At 39.3% G+C, this 16,580-nt stretch overlaps 2 protein-coding genes and 1 pseudogene across 2 annotated transcripts; 1 reads left to right on the top strand and 2 right to left on the bottom strand.

The window, feature by feature from the left end:
- Positions 1-216: 216 nt before the first annotated feature.
- Positions 217-3,513, top strand: LOC125605648 (BTB/POZ domain-containing protein SR1IP1-like). The gene is made up of 5 exons (XM_048775268.1): positions 217-837; positions 953-1,022; positions 1,106-1,705; positions 1,923-2,450; positions 2,768-3,513. The coding sequence occupies exons 1-5, from the start codon at positions 782-784 to the stop codon at positions 3,314-3,316; spliced, it is 1,803 nt and encodes a 600-aa protein (XP_048631225.1). The 5' UTR covers positions 217-781; the 3' UTR covers positions 3,317-3,513.
- A 1,172-nt stretch (positions 3,514-4,685) lies between these two features.
- LOC125605647 lies at positions 4,686-6,405 on the bottom strand (annotated as a pseudogene).
- Positions 6,406-8,993: 2,588 nt separating this feature from the next.
- Positions 8,994-10,527, bottom strand: LOC106415817. The gene is made up of 2 exons (XM_048775266.1): positions 10,077-10,527; positions 8,994-9,700 (listed from the first exon to the last, which is right to left on the bottom strand). The coding sequence occupies exons 1-2, from the start codon at positions 10,525-10,527 to the stop codon at positions 8,994-8,996; spliced, it is 1,158 nt and encodes a 385-aa protein (XP_048631223.1).
- Positions 10,528-16,580: the final 6,053 nt, after the last annotated feature.

Below are 16,580 nucleotides of genomic sequence, written 5' to 3'. Positions count from 1 at the left end.
CGACTCTAGCTTCCTTCTCTTATTATTATCGTCACTGTTTCAATCTTTTGAACTTTTCGATGCGGATGTGTTATATTATTGAAAGACACCATTTATTGCAAGATTGGGATGAGTCATAATCAAATTTTGGGGGCATATAGTGACTTCAATTAGCAAAAAAAGGAAGGATTTAAATATGATAAGACTCTTTGTAGGGACCAAGACTTCCATCGTTCATGTTCGGTCATAAAATCTTATATTCTCTAGCTTAGCTTTATACTCCTTCCCTCTCTACTCTATACCATAAACGGATAAACCAATAAATAGCAAGCATTAATATTATACTTGTAAGAGATATGTACACATGTGGAGAGGAATCGATACTCTTTTTCTACTTCATTTTGGAATTATTTGTTTTGGTATAAAGATGTGTCTGATCCACATGGACCCTTCTAAAATCTTCAAACCAAACCATTACCACACAAACACACAGTCCTTGGACAGCCTCTCTATCTTGTACTCTCCATGAAAATTACTTAACAGCCCTTCTTTCCTTTTCTTTGTCCTCTTCTCTGCTCTTGGAGTAAGGGTAGTTTGTGATTTTCCTTGTTTGGAGAGTTTAGGTTCTCTCTTCTCTGTTTGGTCGCACATTAGAGAAGAAAAGAGAGAAAGAAACTCTTTTGGTTGATCTTATTCTCTTTTTATTTCTTAACGGCACAACTTCTTCATGAGAAGGACTTGGAATATTGTTCTATGGTTGATTTCTTGAGTGAGAAGAAACTGCGAGCTTAGTGTTCGTAGTATGTCAGCAAAGAAGAAAGATCTTTTATCCTCAGCCATGAAGAGAACCAGTGAATGGTTTCTAAATCTATTATTTAGATTACTTTACTTATCTTGGATTATTGTACTTTTATTTCTGGATCCATTTTTTATTTCTATTTTCCAAGTAAAAATATTTGTTACATTGTATCAGGATATCTTCTCAGGAAGTCTCTAGTGATGTCACCGTTCACGTAGGAGAAGCTTCTTTTTCACTGCACAAGGTAAACTCTAGACCTAAAATTTATCGATTAATAATTTAATATATATGATGCAAAGCCAGTGACATGATCAATCTCTCTTGCAGTTCCCACTTTTGTCCAAATGTGGGCTTTTCAAAAAACTTGTGTCTGAATCTACAAACGATTCAGATGCTACTGTTATCAAGATCCCAGACATCCCTGGAGGCTCTGAAGCATTCGAGCTAACAACTAAGTTCTGCTACGGTATTAACTTCGATATGAGCACAGAGAACATTGCCATGCTTCGATGTGCATCAGAGTATCTAGAGATGACAGAGGAACACTCTGTAGAAAACCTCATTTCAAGATCCGAAGCTTACTTGAACGAAGTAGCTCTCAAGAGCTTATCGAGTGCCATCACAGTCTTGCACAAGTCAGAGGAGTTGTTGCCCATTGCTGAAAGAGTGAAACTCGTGAGCCGTTGCATCGATGCCATTGCTTATATGACTTGTCAGGAGAGCCAGTTTTGCAGTCCTACGAGTAATAATAGTAACAGTGAGGTTGTGAGCAAGCAGCCTGTGGTTGACTGGTGGGCTGAAGACTTGACTGTTCTTAGGATTGATTCGTTTCAACGTGTCCTGATAGCAATGATGGCTAGAGGGTTTAAGCAGTATGGGCTTGGTCCAGTGCTTATGCTCTATGCTCAGAAATCTCTTCGAGGCCTGGTGAGTTTCCTTCAGACACAAGTTACCATTATATAACAGAGTTGTTAGGGTTTTACTTTTATTCACTCGCACAACCGCGTGAAATTTCTGGAAGTTTTTTATATAGGTCTCTAAATTACGATTTTCTACGATTTTTTTTAAATTAAAATTCTTAAAGAAATGCTTATACACCGAGAATCTTAGATCCGGCCTTGTTAATCAGTTTAGTTCTTTGCAGGAGATTTTCGGTAAAGGAACCAAGAAGATTGAACCAAAACAAGAACACGAGAAGAGAGTGATTCTCGAAACAATAGTAAGCCTTCTTCCTCGAGAGAGAAACGCAATGTCAGTTAGTTTTCTCTCCATGCTTCTACGTGCAGCTATATACCTAGAAACAACGGTTGCTTGTAGGCTTGACTTAGAGAAGAGAATGGGGTTACAATTGCCACAAGCAGTTCTTGATGATCTCTTGATTCCTTCTTATTCTTTCACTGGAGAACACTCCTTGTTTGATACGGACACTGTTCAGCGCATTCTCATGAACTATCTTGAGTTTGAGGTTGAAGGAGTCAGGTTAAGCAACAATGGTGTTGATCTTGCCGGTGACATGGAACGTGTTGGTAAACTGATGGAGACTTATTTGGCTGAGATAGCTTCTGATAGGAATGTGAGCTTGCAGAAGTTCACTGGTTTAGCTGAACTTATTCCTGAACAGTCCAGAGTTACTGAAGATGGTATGTATCGAGCCGTCGACATCTACTTGAAGGTAACTATGCCAGGAATGTCGTTTTAATGCATCTCATGCGGATTAAAAAAATTGCAAAATATACTAATATACTCCTATTTATATATAACTAATTAAAAATATTTTATTACCTATTAAAAAAACAATAAGTGATCAAATATATAAAATTATATTATAAATTTAAACTTGACTCTATTTTTAAAACAAAAATAATAATTACAAAGTGACATTATTCGTGAAACATAGAGAGTATTAAGAATTTAAGATAATAAACATATACATTTCATTTGCACTATCTTAATCAAGGCTATTGCATGAATTATATGTTCTTCTTGCAGGCGCATCCGAATATGAGTGACGTAGAGAGGAAGAAAGTATGCAGCTTAATGGATTGCCAGAAACTATCACGTGAAGCATGCGCTCATGCAGCTCAGAACGATCGTCTTCCCGTTCAAACCATTGTTCAAGTCCTTTACTATGAACAACAACGCCTACGAGGAGAAGTCACTAACGATTCAGATTCTCCAGCACCACCACCACCACAACCTACAGCAACTGTTCTTCCACCTCCTAAGCTCAGCTCCTACAACGACGAACTCTCCAAGGTGAAACGCGAGAACCAGGACTTGAAACTGGAACTTCTCAAAATGAAGATGAAGCTTAAAGAGTTTGAGAAAGAAAATAATGAGAAGAAATCATCAACAACAACAACCATGAGCAGCAATCACAGTTCTCCAAGATCAACTGCTTCAATGGATAAGCCTCCATTGCCAAGAAAGTCATTCATAAACTCTGTTTCAAAGAAACTCGGAAAGCTAAACCCTTTTGGCATCCCACCTAGAGGAAGAACCAAACCACCTAAAGATCGGAGACACTCTATTTCTTGAAAAAAACATAGTATATAAATACATGAGTTTATGTTTAATTTTTGTTGGGACTTCTGAGTTCTGATTCAAAGGGTTTTCTCTACTTATAAACATTTGTTTTCTTTGTGTGTTTATGGTGTTTATTCCTACATAAAGCTGGTAATTGTTTTTAATGTAAACTTTTTCATCAAATTTTAAGAATACACCATTTACAGTCATATTTATATATACTATTGGAGAGAAGATCCCACGTTGGAAATATGAAAGGGACTTGAGTAATATATAAGGGATTTGGGCCAATCCACTAATTGCCAATTGGTTTTAAGTTGGAAGCCCATAATAAACCCGAATCTAACATGGTATCAGAGCCAGGTTCTGATACCATGTTAGAATCGGGTTTATTACGGGCTTCCAACTTAAAACCAATTGGCAATTAGTGGATTGGCCCAAATCCCTTATATATTACTCAAGTCCCTTTATCACTTGAGTCTAATATAATTCTTCCATAAACACTTTTGTGTTCTTTACTCTCATCAATTTATCATGGTATCAGAGCCGGCCCAATACCCTGACCCATTAATCCGGCCCGGACAGTGGCCCGATCATCCCATTAGCTGATGGCCCATAGAAGGTTCAGTTCCGCCGAGATCGCTAGAAAAATAAAGCATGATTTCGGAGGGGGTATGATGGATTCTGCGAGATTAATGGTTATACGCACCATTATCTCGAGGGAGGGTATTGGAGAGAAGATCCCACATTGGAAATATGAAAGGGACTTGAGTAATATATAAGAGATTTGGGTCAATCCACTAATTGCCAATTGGTTTTAAGTTGGAAGCCCAAGAAACTTATCATATACTGTGGAGCTTCTTGAGGATTAGATCATAGATACAGAGAACGTGGAATTCTAAAGCTGATAGTGATCTCAAACAAGATCTTGGGTCATTTATCAGAATTTTACTATTAGATTTTTAATTCTCTTTAATTTGGAAAGCAGAAAATATATAAAAATCATAACTAAAATGAGGGGAAGTAGGTGATGTTTGAAGTCTGAAGGTAACATGCCAGCAGATAGTGCATGTTCTTGTCCCTTAACTACATCATTGGCCCCTCTTTTTTTTTGGTAAAAGCCCCTTTTATAGCTTCTCATCCATTATTCTTTCATTAACTAATAATAATAATGCTCCAATTTCTTTTTCATTTTCTTTCATATGTATATAGAATGTAAGGACCGAACCTTGTGTAGGTATACTTAAAAATCTGAATATGGTAAATTCTGGAAATGAAAATTATATACGTCGAACTCAAAAATAATTAATAATCAATTTTTGTAAACAAAGTAAAACGTTTATATTGATTTTAAAATCGTTGTAGTATATAGTGATCAGTATTCTCGAATTTTAGCATTGTAGTATTTATATTGATTTTATTTACAAGAAACCTAGAAAGAAACTATAGAAGAAAATTACTGATAAGCATTAAAAAGATCACCTGGTAAAAATATACTAAATCGAAGAGAGGAAGATAAATCTATTTCAGAATATAGCTACTACGAATATTATTTATTATTATCAAATAACATTCAAGGTCAATGCTTGAAGCCATGGCTGCTTCTGCTTCTGATGTTTCATTAATCTCTCTTGTTCTTCAAGATTGTTGAGGTTATTATTGCTTGACCCTGTCGAAGACGACGAGAAGCTCCGGTGGCCGGAATTAAAATTTTCGTCCATTATCTCCGGCCAAGAATTCTTTTTCTTCTTCTTGTTCAGTCTCATCAAATCGCCACCGTAACATGACGGTCCAAGCGTTAGCTCTATCTCACTCTCGTCCATAATCTCTATATTATTACCACCGGATTCTCCTCCGCCGGGAAAATTCACCGGTTGGTCAATATCATGGTCAACTCTTCTGATGAACGTCCCTAGTTCTGAACTTATATTATTCCCCTCGTTGATTTGCATGTTCTTCATCAAAATCTTTTGGACTTGATATAACCTATGAAGCTCATATACCTGAATGCATATTAAAAACCATATATTCATTTTCGTTTTCATGTGTTTATGATGTAAGATGGAAAAGATCAGAATCTACTAATAATCAGTAATTACCTGTTGCTTGAACGTTCTTCATGTTTAAGCATAGCCATTTTCATGTACTGCTGTTCGTGCGGATTGAGAAGCTTCTCCATGTTCCAATGAATTAACACTTTATTTCATCAAGATCTCAAGGAGATTTGATCTGAAGAACTTGAAACTTTGGTTTGTAATAATCTGTGACAAGAAAAGAAAAAAAATTTTATTTTGTCTGCTAGTACTCGATTTAGATTCTGCAATTTTTAGCCACTAATGTTATAAATCTGAGCACACATGCGCAAAAAAATATCCTCATCTATCTATACATACAAAATCTCATAATATTTATCGTACTTACTAAACCAATTTGGTGGGTTTTCATGTTATTTCCCTTACAAGTTACAAGTATGTCAGTCTTGTCTTTTCATTAATAACATTCGCTTACATTCTTGTGGACTTTTCTGGTTTTTCAGTAAGAAACTGACGTTAAGTTTGGTGGGGGTAACAATAGAGATGTAAGATGTTCAATCGAAGTGAGTTCGAACAAATGATATTTTGGTTTATATTCAAGTGTAAAATTTGAACCTAAAAAGTACACCATTTACAGTGATAATATATAGACGATTTACTTTGATTCTAAAATCCAAAAACCTAATAATTCAAAACAGAAAGCCACATTCAACGCTCCTAAGTACATGTTTACAACTCTTTCTATTTTGCTGCATTGCAAAAGGATTTTCATTAGAGGATACACACGAAAAAAATATAATCAACGAATTCATTAACTATATACTACAAGCTGATGAAGACATGACAAACAAATAAATCAAAGTAAGAAAATAATTAGTAGGATTACCATAACTAACCTGAAGCAATCAGGTTTAGAAGTTGGTTTTATGATGGAAGAATATGATGAAAACGATTAAAAGCGACTTTTAGGTCATGAAGAGAATAATGAACATAATAATGAGCTTGAGATCAAGTAGATGATCACGAGCTTAGAGATGAGATATGGATTGGTGCGTCACATTCTTCGTAGTTATATATACTGCGGCTATATTATTCTGAAAGAAGTTCTCTAATTTAATGATTATTTAAATAATAAGGGTTTAAGTAATCATTTGTTTTGAAAGCATTAAATTAATCTATTTCTCACATGTCACAAAAACCAAAGTGATTGTTACATACTCACGAGTCATGCAGCGGAGCCAGAAATTTTTTATATCGGAATCATAATTTTTTTTTCAAAAACATAATTTATAAACTATTAAAAATTACAAATTATAACTTTAATTTTTAATGTATTGTAATTATTTTAGTAGGATTATATATTTTGTGGGATCAAATTTTATATTTTAATGGAGTCAATTATTTTTTCCTTAACAAAAACAAATATATTTAAAAAATAGTGGGGTCAGCTGACCCCACTTTTCCTTCACTACCTCGGCCCCTGCCGAACAAACAACATAGTCTTCAGCCAATAGCCTTCAAAGGTTCCTCTAAGAAATATGCAATTTGCCGCCTCCCCAGACAGCTCCAGCAAAGCTTCACTTACAATATATATAACTGTATATGTATGTCTACATAATCGAATTCATGGATATACATGCTTGACAGATGAGACAATACTAGATTCGATTTCGGATCCATCAGATCCACATAATTAACTTCGTCCATAAATTATAGAATAGTAATATTCATGGCTTGAGGTTTATATATCACTCATGATTCTTTTTGGTCTTAAATTATACTAGTATATTATATAATCATCTTTACTATCTATATCATGAATACCGAAACTATATCGGAATACCTAATAGAGATCTTATGCGTGTAAAATTAGCAAAACTTTGTGTGTTTGTATACATTGTCAAATTAATGTGAATTAAATAAATGGTGAATTTAGTGGTTGTTGGAGACTTTATATCTAATAAACCTTACAATAATAATGATTCGATCGCGATGATAATTCTGATTAAGAAATAACGGGGAACATCTTATATGGTGCTGAGCTAGAATCACATGCAACCCAGACTAACAAAGCAACAACTCCAGTTGTCTTAATATATATTTATAACTATGCATTATAGAAAGAAGCATGGTTATTAAGATTTATAAAAATGTAGATATGCTAAAATAATTTGAAGTAACAGACTTTTGAGGGAATAATTAAGGGAAGGGCGAATCAGAATCTGAAAATAGGTGGCATGTCGTGGGTCCGATAAGCCTTGCGCTTGCAGGAGAGAACTTAGCCGTTGATGTCCTTTCGAACTGTTCAAACTTCAAAGTGACCATCTGATATTACGTGTATACGCACACCAAATAATTTAATGTGCACACTACCACAATCGAATGGTATGTCGATGTAGTACTTTAGAATCGAATCCACAGAGACCAACGGTTACACTTTATCTTTATGGGATCAATACTTAGCTAAAACAATATGGGGGTTTTAAGATTTAAGGGTTTCGTGAGAAACAAGTAACAAGATTAATTAAAGTATTCAGATAACTAAAATGCTAGTCTAGGGTGGTTTGATCGGGTGTTAAACAAGTGTGAGCCAAACAATTATTCAAGTTCGATTAAAGACCAGTCTAGAACTCGGATCACTCAAGTAGAACAGCCCACTGTCGTGGAACCGCCCCCTATGCTGATCGATCTTGATACCTAAACTCTCGTTTGGATCAAGATGCGACAGCAAGCAATAGAGATCAAGTCCGATATGTTCACAAAACACCCTAATATCTACTTTCGCTGATTAGGGATGCAATGCTCATTCAAGTTATGTCTAGCAACCTATAACACTTTTGATGAATAGATTAAACCTAGAATCAGGCACTAAGTGGTTAACTTGATGCAAGCCTTAAGAACAACAGTGAATGAAGACAATCGATTTATAACTTATTTATGTCAAGCTCACGGATCTAACACCCTAACACCCTAGACTAAGCAAGCTGACTACTCAGCCATGAAACAAGAACACACAGAGACAGAGACTGAATAAAACATGTGTAGATAAAATAGAATAAGGGTTCAGGGGGTTCTTCTCTATGGTGAGAGAGATGGAGCCTTCTCCCTTTACAAAGTATCAAAACACAAATCTCTAAAGGCTCAAGTCTGGTTCCTTGTCTCAAAAACAGCATAGAATGATAAGAAAAAACCGAAAAAGAAGATATATCAAAGCCACAGGCGGCTGGGAGAGAAAATAGAGAGATTAGGCAAATCCCGAAATAGGTTGTAGTTTCCTTAAAAATATCTGCCGCTGGAACAGTCACTCGGAACAGTCACTCGGGTAGCTCCGCTATCCGGAACAGTCACTCGGGTTGCTCCGCTATCCGGAACAGTCATCAAGACTGTTCTGCGTGAAAATCACCAAATTGCACTTTTTGCTGCCTCTTTTGTTCCAGCTGGTCCATCTCCCATCCAATGCAACTCCAGACCTGTAATGACTCAAAAAGGACTAGGAAGACTCGATAAAGACTTGAAAACCAATTGAAAAGCATATATACAAGATGTATAAAACACCATATATCACCATCTCCAATGGGAAGGGAACCCTAATTGGAGTTCTTAATATATGTATTATATATTTTATTTTTTTGTTCACAACCGATCGATTTCATTAATTAGCTTAAACCAAAGCCAGTAGCCTCTTGGTTTAGGCAAAAGTCAACAAGAGCTTTCTTCGCTACAGAGTCTTCGAAGATTAAACACTCCCTACAACAAAATCTAGAAGAAACTGAATCAAAACAATCAGAGAGACGATATATGTCCGATATTATGCCATGAAGGTTGGAGAAGCTCGATCCCTCTGCAATCACCGTCACCAGCTGAAGGGAATCGGATTCAAAAAGGACAGATCGCATCTGTAGGGAGATTGCATGTTCCATTGCTGCGCGAATTGCTAGTCCTTCAGCCACGAGGGACGAAATCACAAACGTTGTAGATTGATTGTGAGAGCTGATTCTCTCATTCTGATTTTGGTAGAAACTCCAAGCTAATCCAGCCGCTTTATGCTCCTGTTTCCACGCTGCATCTGATCTGCATATCACTTCAAACCCATCTCTTACTTGTGGATGTTTCTTATGCTGAGAGGTTAGTGCTACTGTCTGGGCCTCCAGCCATTCTTTCGCATCCACAATAGCTTTTGTTACTGTCTCTTGTCCAGAGAAGGATCTTTTTTGAAAGATTTTTTGGTTTCGTGCTGACCAGATTGACCAGAGGATCCAAGGTGCTAGAGGACAAATACCCATGCCCACGGGGGGAAGTGTTACTGCTTGTAGCAGTTTTTTCCATTCAACATCGAAGTTGTTCTGAGGCGATGGTGTGAACTCTCCAGAGAAAAGTATTAACTCCCAGATGGTTTATGGAAGAATAGATGGTTTATAGTTTCCTCTCCATCACAATGAATGCATTTAGCCTCTATGGTGATCTGTCTTGCCTCTAGTCTGTTTCCTACTGGTAGTGCTCAGTGCTTGATTTTCCAAATGAATAGCTTGAGTTTTGGAGCAGTCTGAATTGTCCACACTTCTTTCATCCATTCTTGCGAGAGATGGGTTGTCGTGGTTTCTGTTTCTGCTCGTTTTTTCATAGATGAGTGGTAGCATGTCTTTGTAGAGTAGGTTCCAGAGTAGGCATACTTGCTTGTCTTCTCCCCCCCCCCCCCCCCCCCCCCCCCCATTTGCTTGGTTTGATGCTTAGGATGTTGCCAAGGAGAAGTGGGAATGATCTTTCAATCCTTTGTTTATCCCATTCCTTAGATTCCATAGAGATCAAATCCGCGACTTTAAGGTTGCATTCACCCTCTGGTATAGGTCCCATAGGACATTCTACTTCTGAGAGAGATAGCCAATCATCCTGCCAAGCGAGTACCTTATCTCCGTTTCCAATGGCCCATCCTACATGCTGTTTTAGGAGATCTCTTCCTATAAGGATTCCACGCCAGCCATGTGAACAGCTCGCAGGAGGTGTAACTTGGAGGAACTCTTGATCATGGAAGTACTTCCCTTTGAGAACCCGAGCTAGTAGACAAGAGGGTGATTCCAGTATGCGCCAGCTGAGTTTGGCCAAGAGGGCGTCATTGAAGCACTGTATATCTCTAAAACCTAAGCCTCCATCTTTCTTAGCTCTTGTCATAGTATCCCAAGCTACCCATGACATTTTCTGGATTCCGGTATTTGAATCCCACCAAAACCTAGTCAAAGCCGACTGTATTCTCTTACACAACGAGAGTGGGAGTTTAAAGCATTGCATGGTATGGTTGGGTATAGAGGAGAGGACACTCTTTAACATATATATATATATATATATATGTAAATAATTGTGGAATATAAATAAAGTTTTTAAAGATTTTTAAAACCTTTTTAAAAAAAATCCTTACCTATAAAATTTCACAAAAATTATGAATCTCACAATTACTTATATATATATATAATATATATATATATATAATTTTATATATATATATATATATATATTAAGAATCCCACCTCCATTAGAGGTCTCTTGAAACTGACCCAACAGGATCTGATTACCGTATCTACGAAACACATATAAAAGTGACCAAATAATTCTTCTATAGGTAATGATAACAATTATTTCTAGCGTTATTTATTTAAAGGTTTTCTGATTAAATGTTTCTGGACCGACTTTATTTATCTAAAAACGAAAAATGATTATCTTGTTGAGTTTGCATGTTATGTCATATTTAAGTTAATACAAGGCATGTCTTAAAGAGTTGGACGTTTTGTGTTAATTTTATCTTGTTGAATTTGCATGTTATGACTTCTTCTTTTTTCTTGTGTGCACAGTTTGCATGTTATGTCATATTTATAATTGTGTAACGGGAACAACATCAAATCCACTGCAACTCACTTATCCTAATTCAATGTTCTTTTATAATAGCTAATTATACATAAGAGCAGATTATGAAGAGAGCTGTACTTGGGTTAGTATATGGACGTTTGTTTTGTGCAAGGTTATTATATTTTGTTTTAGAAAATAGATTAAAAATCTAGCCACTAACCTTTCTTTCATTATATTTTGTCAACCTAACTACTATTGATGTTTATTAATGTGTTGTATATGATAATATGTTATATGTGAGTATGCGACAACATATAACATGTGACAACTAGCTACTAATTTTATTTCTAAATCCAAAATAAAGAAACAAACGTTGGAGAGAGAGGCACGCGTTGCCGGAGAGAGGAGGGGCAATGGCATGGAGCCTTGGGTTTGATCGGCTCACTCGTTTGTGGAGTGCTCTCACTCCTTCCTCGGAATTTGTTTGTAAACATTGAAAATCAATTGTTTATTATAAATGGGTCGGACTTATAACAAAATTAGATTAGTATATGGTAGCCTTATAGAATGAACGATCGAGAGTTGTGAAGAAGAGGAAGAAGAGTGTCTTTCCTTCTTCGTAGGTTGATCTCGAACCAAACAAGACACTGACTCCTGCAGTCATGTCTTGTGGCGCAGCGTACGAATGGGTGAACGGTCGATCTAAGAATTTAGGGTTCTTCGAGACCTGTTCTTGGATCGATCAAGAGTTTCTTGCGATAGCTTCTTGAGACCAACTTCCTGTTTGATGAATTGAATCGAATCGAACAAGGGATAAAAGCAAAACTCTTCTTTATAAATCAAAACGTGTCTAACAAGAAACATAAAGCTCTGTTTATATATCCATCCGTTTGGACAAATCCCATAAGGATAAGGACATTATAAACCGTCATACTAATTATAAAAGCCCAAAACGAATAATAAAAGGAATATTGTAAAAACCGAAATCATAAGACAAATGAATTTGAATATTCAAGTTGCCGCTGAAGGTGATGATGCCGCTGCATCAGGTCCCCCGGGGTGAGGAGGATTCGACCGCGAATCAGAGGGGACGTCGGGTGACTTGTACGGAGAGAGGTACCGGATATTAAAGACGTCAGAAGTGGTGATGTCAGATGGTAGCTCCAGACGGTAAACATTATCATTGATCTTGGAGATGACACGAACTGGACCAATATTTTTGGACTTGAGCTTATTATAAGCCCGAGCTGGCATGCGATCTCGCGTAAGATGAACCCATACCAAATCATCAGCAGCGAAGACCAGACGGCGACGAGAAGTGTCCGCAGCTGTTTTGTATTTGGAGGAGGAGGCTTCCAAGAGCTGAGTAGTTTGAGCATGAACCTCAAGGATGTTGTCAACGAAAGTGGAAGCATCACCATGAAGACGCGAGCGATCAGGAAGAGTAGAAAGATCAACCGGTCCACGAGGCAAGATGCCATACACGACGTGAAAAGGAGAGAAACCCGAACTTCGATTTACCGCGCGATTGTGCGCGAATTCAGCCTGAGGAAGGCGAGAGTCCCACGTTTTCACTGCATCCCCGACCAAGCAACGCAACAGATTACCTAACGAACGATTGGTGACCTTGGTTTGCCCATCAGTTTGGGGATGATATGCTGAACTCATATCCAAACTAGTATTCAGCATCTTCCACAAGGAACGCCAAAAATGACCAAGAAAACGAGAATCTCGATCTGAGACGATAGAAGACGGAAGCCCATGTAACTTATAGACCTCGCGGAAAAAGAGAATAGCGACTTGAAGAGCATCTGTAGTCTTTTTACAAGGTATGAAGTGAACCATCTTGGAGAATCGATCAACAACAACGAAGATAGAATCGAACCCTCGCTGAGTTCTTGGAAGGCCGACTACAAAATCCATACTGATATCTGTCCAAGGTTGAGTTGGGATAGGTAAGGGCATATACAATCCCGCATTTGATGTAGAACCCTTAGATTGTTGGCAAGTAATGCATCTTTCACCAAACCGCTCAACATCACGTCGTAACGTGGGCCAGAAGTAGGACATAGATAAAAGATGCAACGTTCTGTCACGACCAACATGGCCTTCTTGATGGATTTCCGTGATCAATTTAAGCCGCAAGCTGCATTCAGGAATGCACAGCCTATTGTCCCGGAACAAGAAACCGTCGCAAAGAGTATAAGGAGAAGGAAGACCTGCTGTGGTGTCGGTGAAGATCCGGCCAAAGAAAGGATCTGAGGCGTAGAGGTCAACAAAGGAACTAAATCCAAGGACCGTTGTATGCATTGTAGTAAGAATAGAATGGCGCCTGCTCAAAGCGTCCGCGACCCGGTTGGAAAGACCCGAGGTGTGCTTAATGACGAACTTAAATTGTTGTAGGTAGGCGATCCAGGATGCATGACGCGACGAGACCTTAACCTGCGTATGCAGATGTTTCAAAGCATCATGGTCAGTGTAGAGAACATATTCTCGATGAAAAAGGTAGTGTCGCCAGTGCTTGATCGCTTGGATAATGGCATAAAACTCAACGTCATAGGTGCTGTAGCGGAGACGGGAGTTCGATAACTTCTCACTAAAGAAAGCAATAGGTCGATTGTTTTGACTTAAAACTGCTCCAATACCAGTTTTAGAAGCGTATGTGTGTAGTTCAAAGACAGCATTGAAGTTCGGCAGAGCTAAGATTGGCGTTGTACAGAGCTTGTTTTTAATGATGTGGAAAGCGCGATCCGCTTCCGGAGTCCGGAAGAATTTCCCTTCGCGTATGCAATCTGTAATTGGCAACATAAGACTGCTGAATTGAGAGACGAAACGACGATAGAAGGAGGCAAGGCCGTGAAAGCTGCGTGTTTCAGTGAGTGTTGTTGGCGTTGGCCAAGTTCGTATAGCTGAAACCTTACCAGGATCCACTGATAAACCTTGAGACGAGACAATGTAACCCAAAAATTGTACCTCAGTGACTCCGAAGGCACACTTTTTCGCCGTTGCATAGAACTTGTCGCGGCGTAACACGGTGAGGACATCACGCAAGTGATCAACATGTTCGGCCAAAGAGTTGCTGAAGATGAGAATATCATCAAAATATACGACCACGAACTTCCCAATGAAGGGCTGTAATGCTTGATTCATGACACGCATAAATGTACTCGGCGCGTTTGATAATCCAAAAGGCATGACTAGCCATTCAAAAAGACCTTCCCGCGTTTTGAATGCTGTTTTCCATTCATCTCCTGGGTTAATACGGATTTGCTGATAACCACTGCGCAAATCTAATTTGGAGAAGATTGAAGCTGAGCCTATTTGATCCAAAAGATCGTCAAGACGAGGAATCGGGAAGCGGTACTGGACCGTAATTTTATTAATAGCCCTGCTATCGACGCACATTCGCCAAGTGCCGTCTTTTTTTGGGATGAGTAACGCAGGAACGGCACACGGACTCAAGCTTTCGCGTAAGTAGCCCTTAGAGACAAGATCTTCCACTTGTCGATGAAGTTCCTCATGTTCTGTGGGACTCATGCGATAGTGAGAACGATTTGGTAGTGCGGCGTCAGGAACTAAGTCGATGCGGTGCTGGATGTCTCTGAGCGGAGGGAGACCCGAGGGTAGCTCGGTAGGGAATACATCTTCAAACTCTGAAAGGAGCGTAGTGAGTTGCGGGTGTGTCGATGGGGTCGTAGATGAGACCGGTGAGAGAAGTAAAATTATGACTAGTCTCGTATCTTTCATGAGAGCTTCAAATGGGGTCCGTTGGAGAAGAAGTACCGGAGCGGTCGGAGTGGTGAGAGATGCAGGTGTTGGTGAGAGAGAGGCAGGCGGGGAAGGTTTGAGCACAAAGTTGCGGTTATTAAACCGGAAACTGTAAGTGTTCAGGAACCCATCATGAAGAACACGACGATCGTATTCCCAGGGACGGCCAAGGAGGAGATGGCAAGCATCCATAGGGACAATGTCGCAGTAAGTCTTATCATGGTATGAATCTCCAATAGAAAAAGAAACCATGGTGTGGCGCGTCACCGGGAAGTCGTTGTTCTGTTCCAACCAAGCGAGTTTGTAAGGAGTTGGGTGTGGTTCGTCGGGAAGAGAGAGCTTCTTGACTGCATCAGCGGAGATTACATTCTCAGAGCTTCCGGAATCAATAATAAAGTTGCATACTTTGCCGTTGATGGTGCACTTTGAATGAAACAGGTTGTTTCGTTGTGGGTTTCGAGGAGAACCGTGAGGAGCCAAACATGACCGGCGAAGCATCAATGAGGTTCCCGTATCGGCAGCGAGTTCTTCCACATCTTCTTCCTCATCGTAGATGGGCATATTGTCCTCGTCTGGCTGTTCGTCGAGAAGAAGTCCACGGCGAGCTCTATTTGGACAAGCTGATTGGCGATGTCCGGTTTCGCCACAAGTGTAGCAGCGGAACCCTCCTGGCCGTGTCTGTCGTTGAGCGTCAACAGGCACAATAGCCGTGTCTGTTTTTGGTGTTGCTGTCTCGCTAGGTGTGGATGAAGATGCAGGGGCTGTTGACGGCGAACGAGTTTGTCGGTTGGAACCCTAAGCAGAGAAACCCCGTACGGGTTTGTGCCTCTACTGTGAGTGCTTGTTGATGAGCTTCAGAGATTGTTTGCGGTCTGAATAAGTTTAATGTGTATTGAATCTGTTGGCGTAAGCCTCCGATAAACCTCATAACCAACTGTGACTCAGAGTCTCGAAGTTCCACACGGTTGATCATCTTAAAGAAGTCTGTGGCATAGTCATCGACGGAACGTGTGCCTTGCCGTAGGTTTTGGAACTTCTGAAACATTAATTGCTCATAGTTATATGGCAAAAAAAAAATTTGCATCTCGCGCTTAAACTTATCCCAAGTGTGAATCTTCGTTTTCCCGGTGCGAGCTCGTGTAGTCTTGTTTTGAGACCACCATGCGGCAGCCCTATCACGGAATCGGATTGAAATAAGTGGAACACATTGATCCCGTGGTATATTTTTGAATTCCAGTATTTCCTCAACAGTTACAAACCAGTCGAGTAAATCTTCTGCAATCGTTGAACCATGGAACAGGGGTATTTCAAGTTTAAAGGATGATTTCCACGAAGGTTCATCTTTGTCGTCGTCTGAACTTGAGTCGTTATCATTATCCCCGCGGCGGCGTGCGTTCTGGCGGAGAGGAGCAAACGGATTGTCGTCGGCGTCGTTATCCGAGTCGTTGTGGATAGAGACTTGGTCGTTGCGATCACGACGGTCACGTCGTACGGCAGGGGCGGTTTGTTGTGCTGTTAGGTTAGCAACAGCAGTTATCAGAGCCGTTACTTGTGCCTGGAGATCGTGAATGGATTGTTGAGTAGCAGGGGTGTCATCGTCATCAGCGTATTGCTGAGCACGAGTCTTACGAACCATTGTA

The sequence above is a fragment of the Brassica napus genome, unplaced genomic scaffold (genome assembly GCF_020379485.1).
Source record: "Brassica napus cultivar Da-Ae unplaced genomic scaffold, Da-Ae ScsIHWf_797;HRSCAF=1143, whole genome shotgun sequence".
NCBI classification, from domain to species: domain Eukaryota; kingdom Viridiplantae; phylum Streptophyta; class Magnoliopsida; order Brassicales; family Brassicaceae; genus Brassica; species Brassica napus.
Note: the sequence above shows the minus strand (reverse complement) of the source record. Positions and strands in the feature narration are given on the sequence as shown.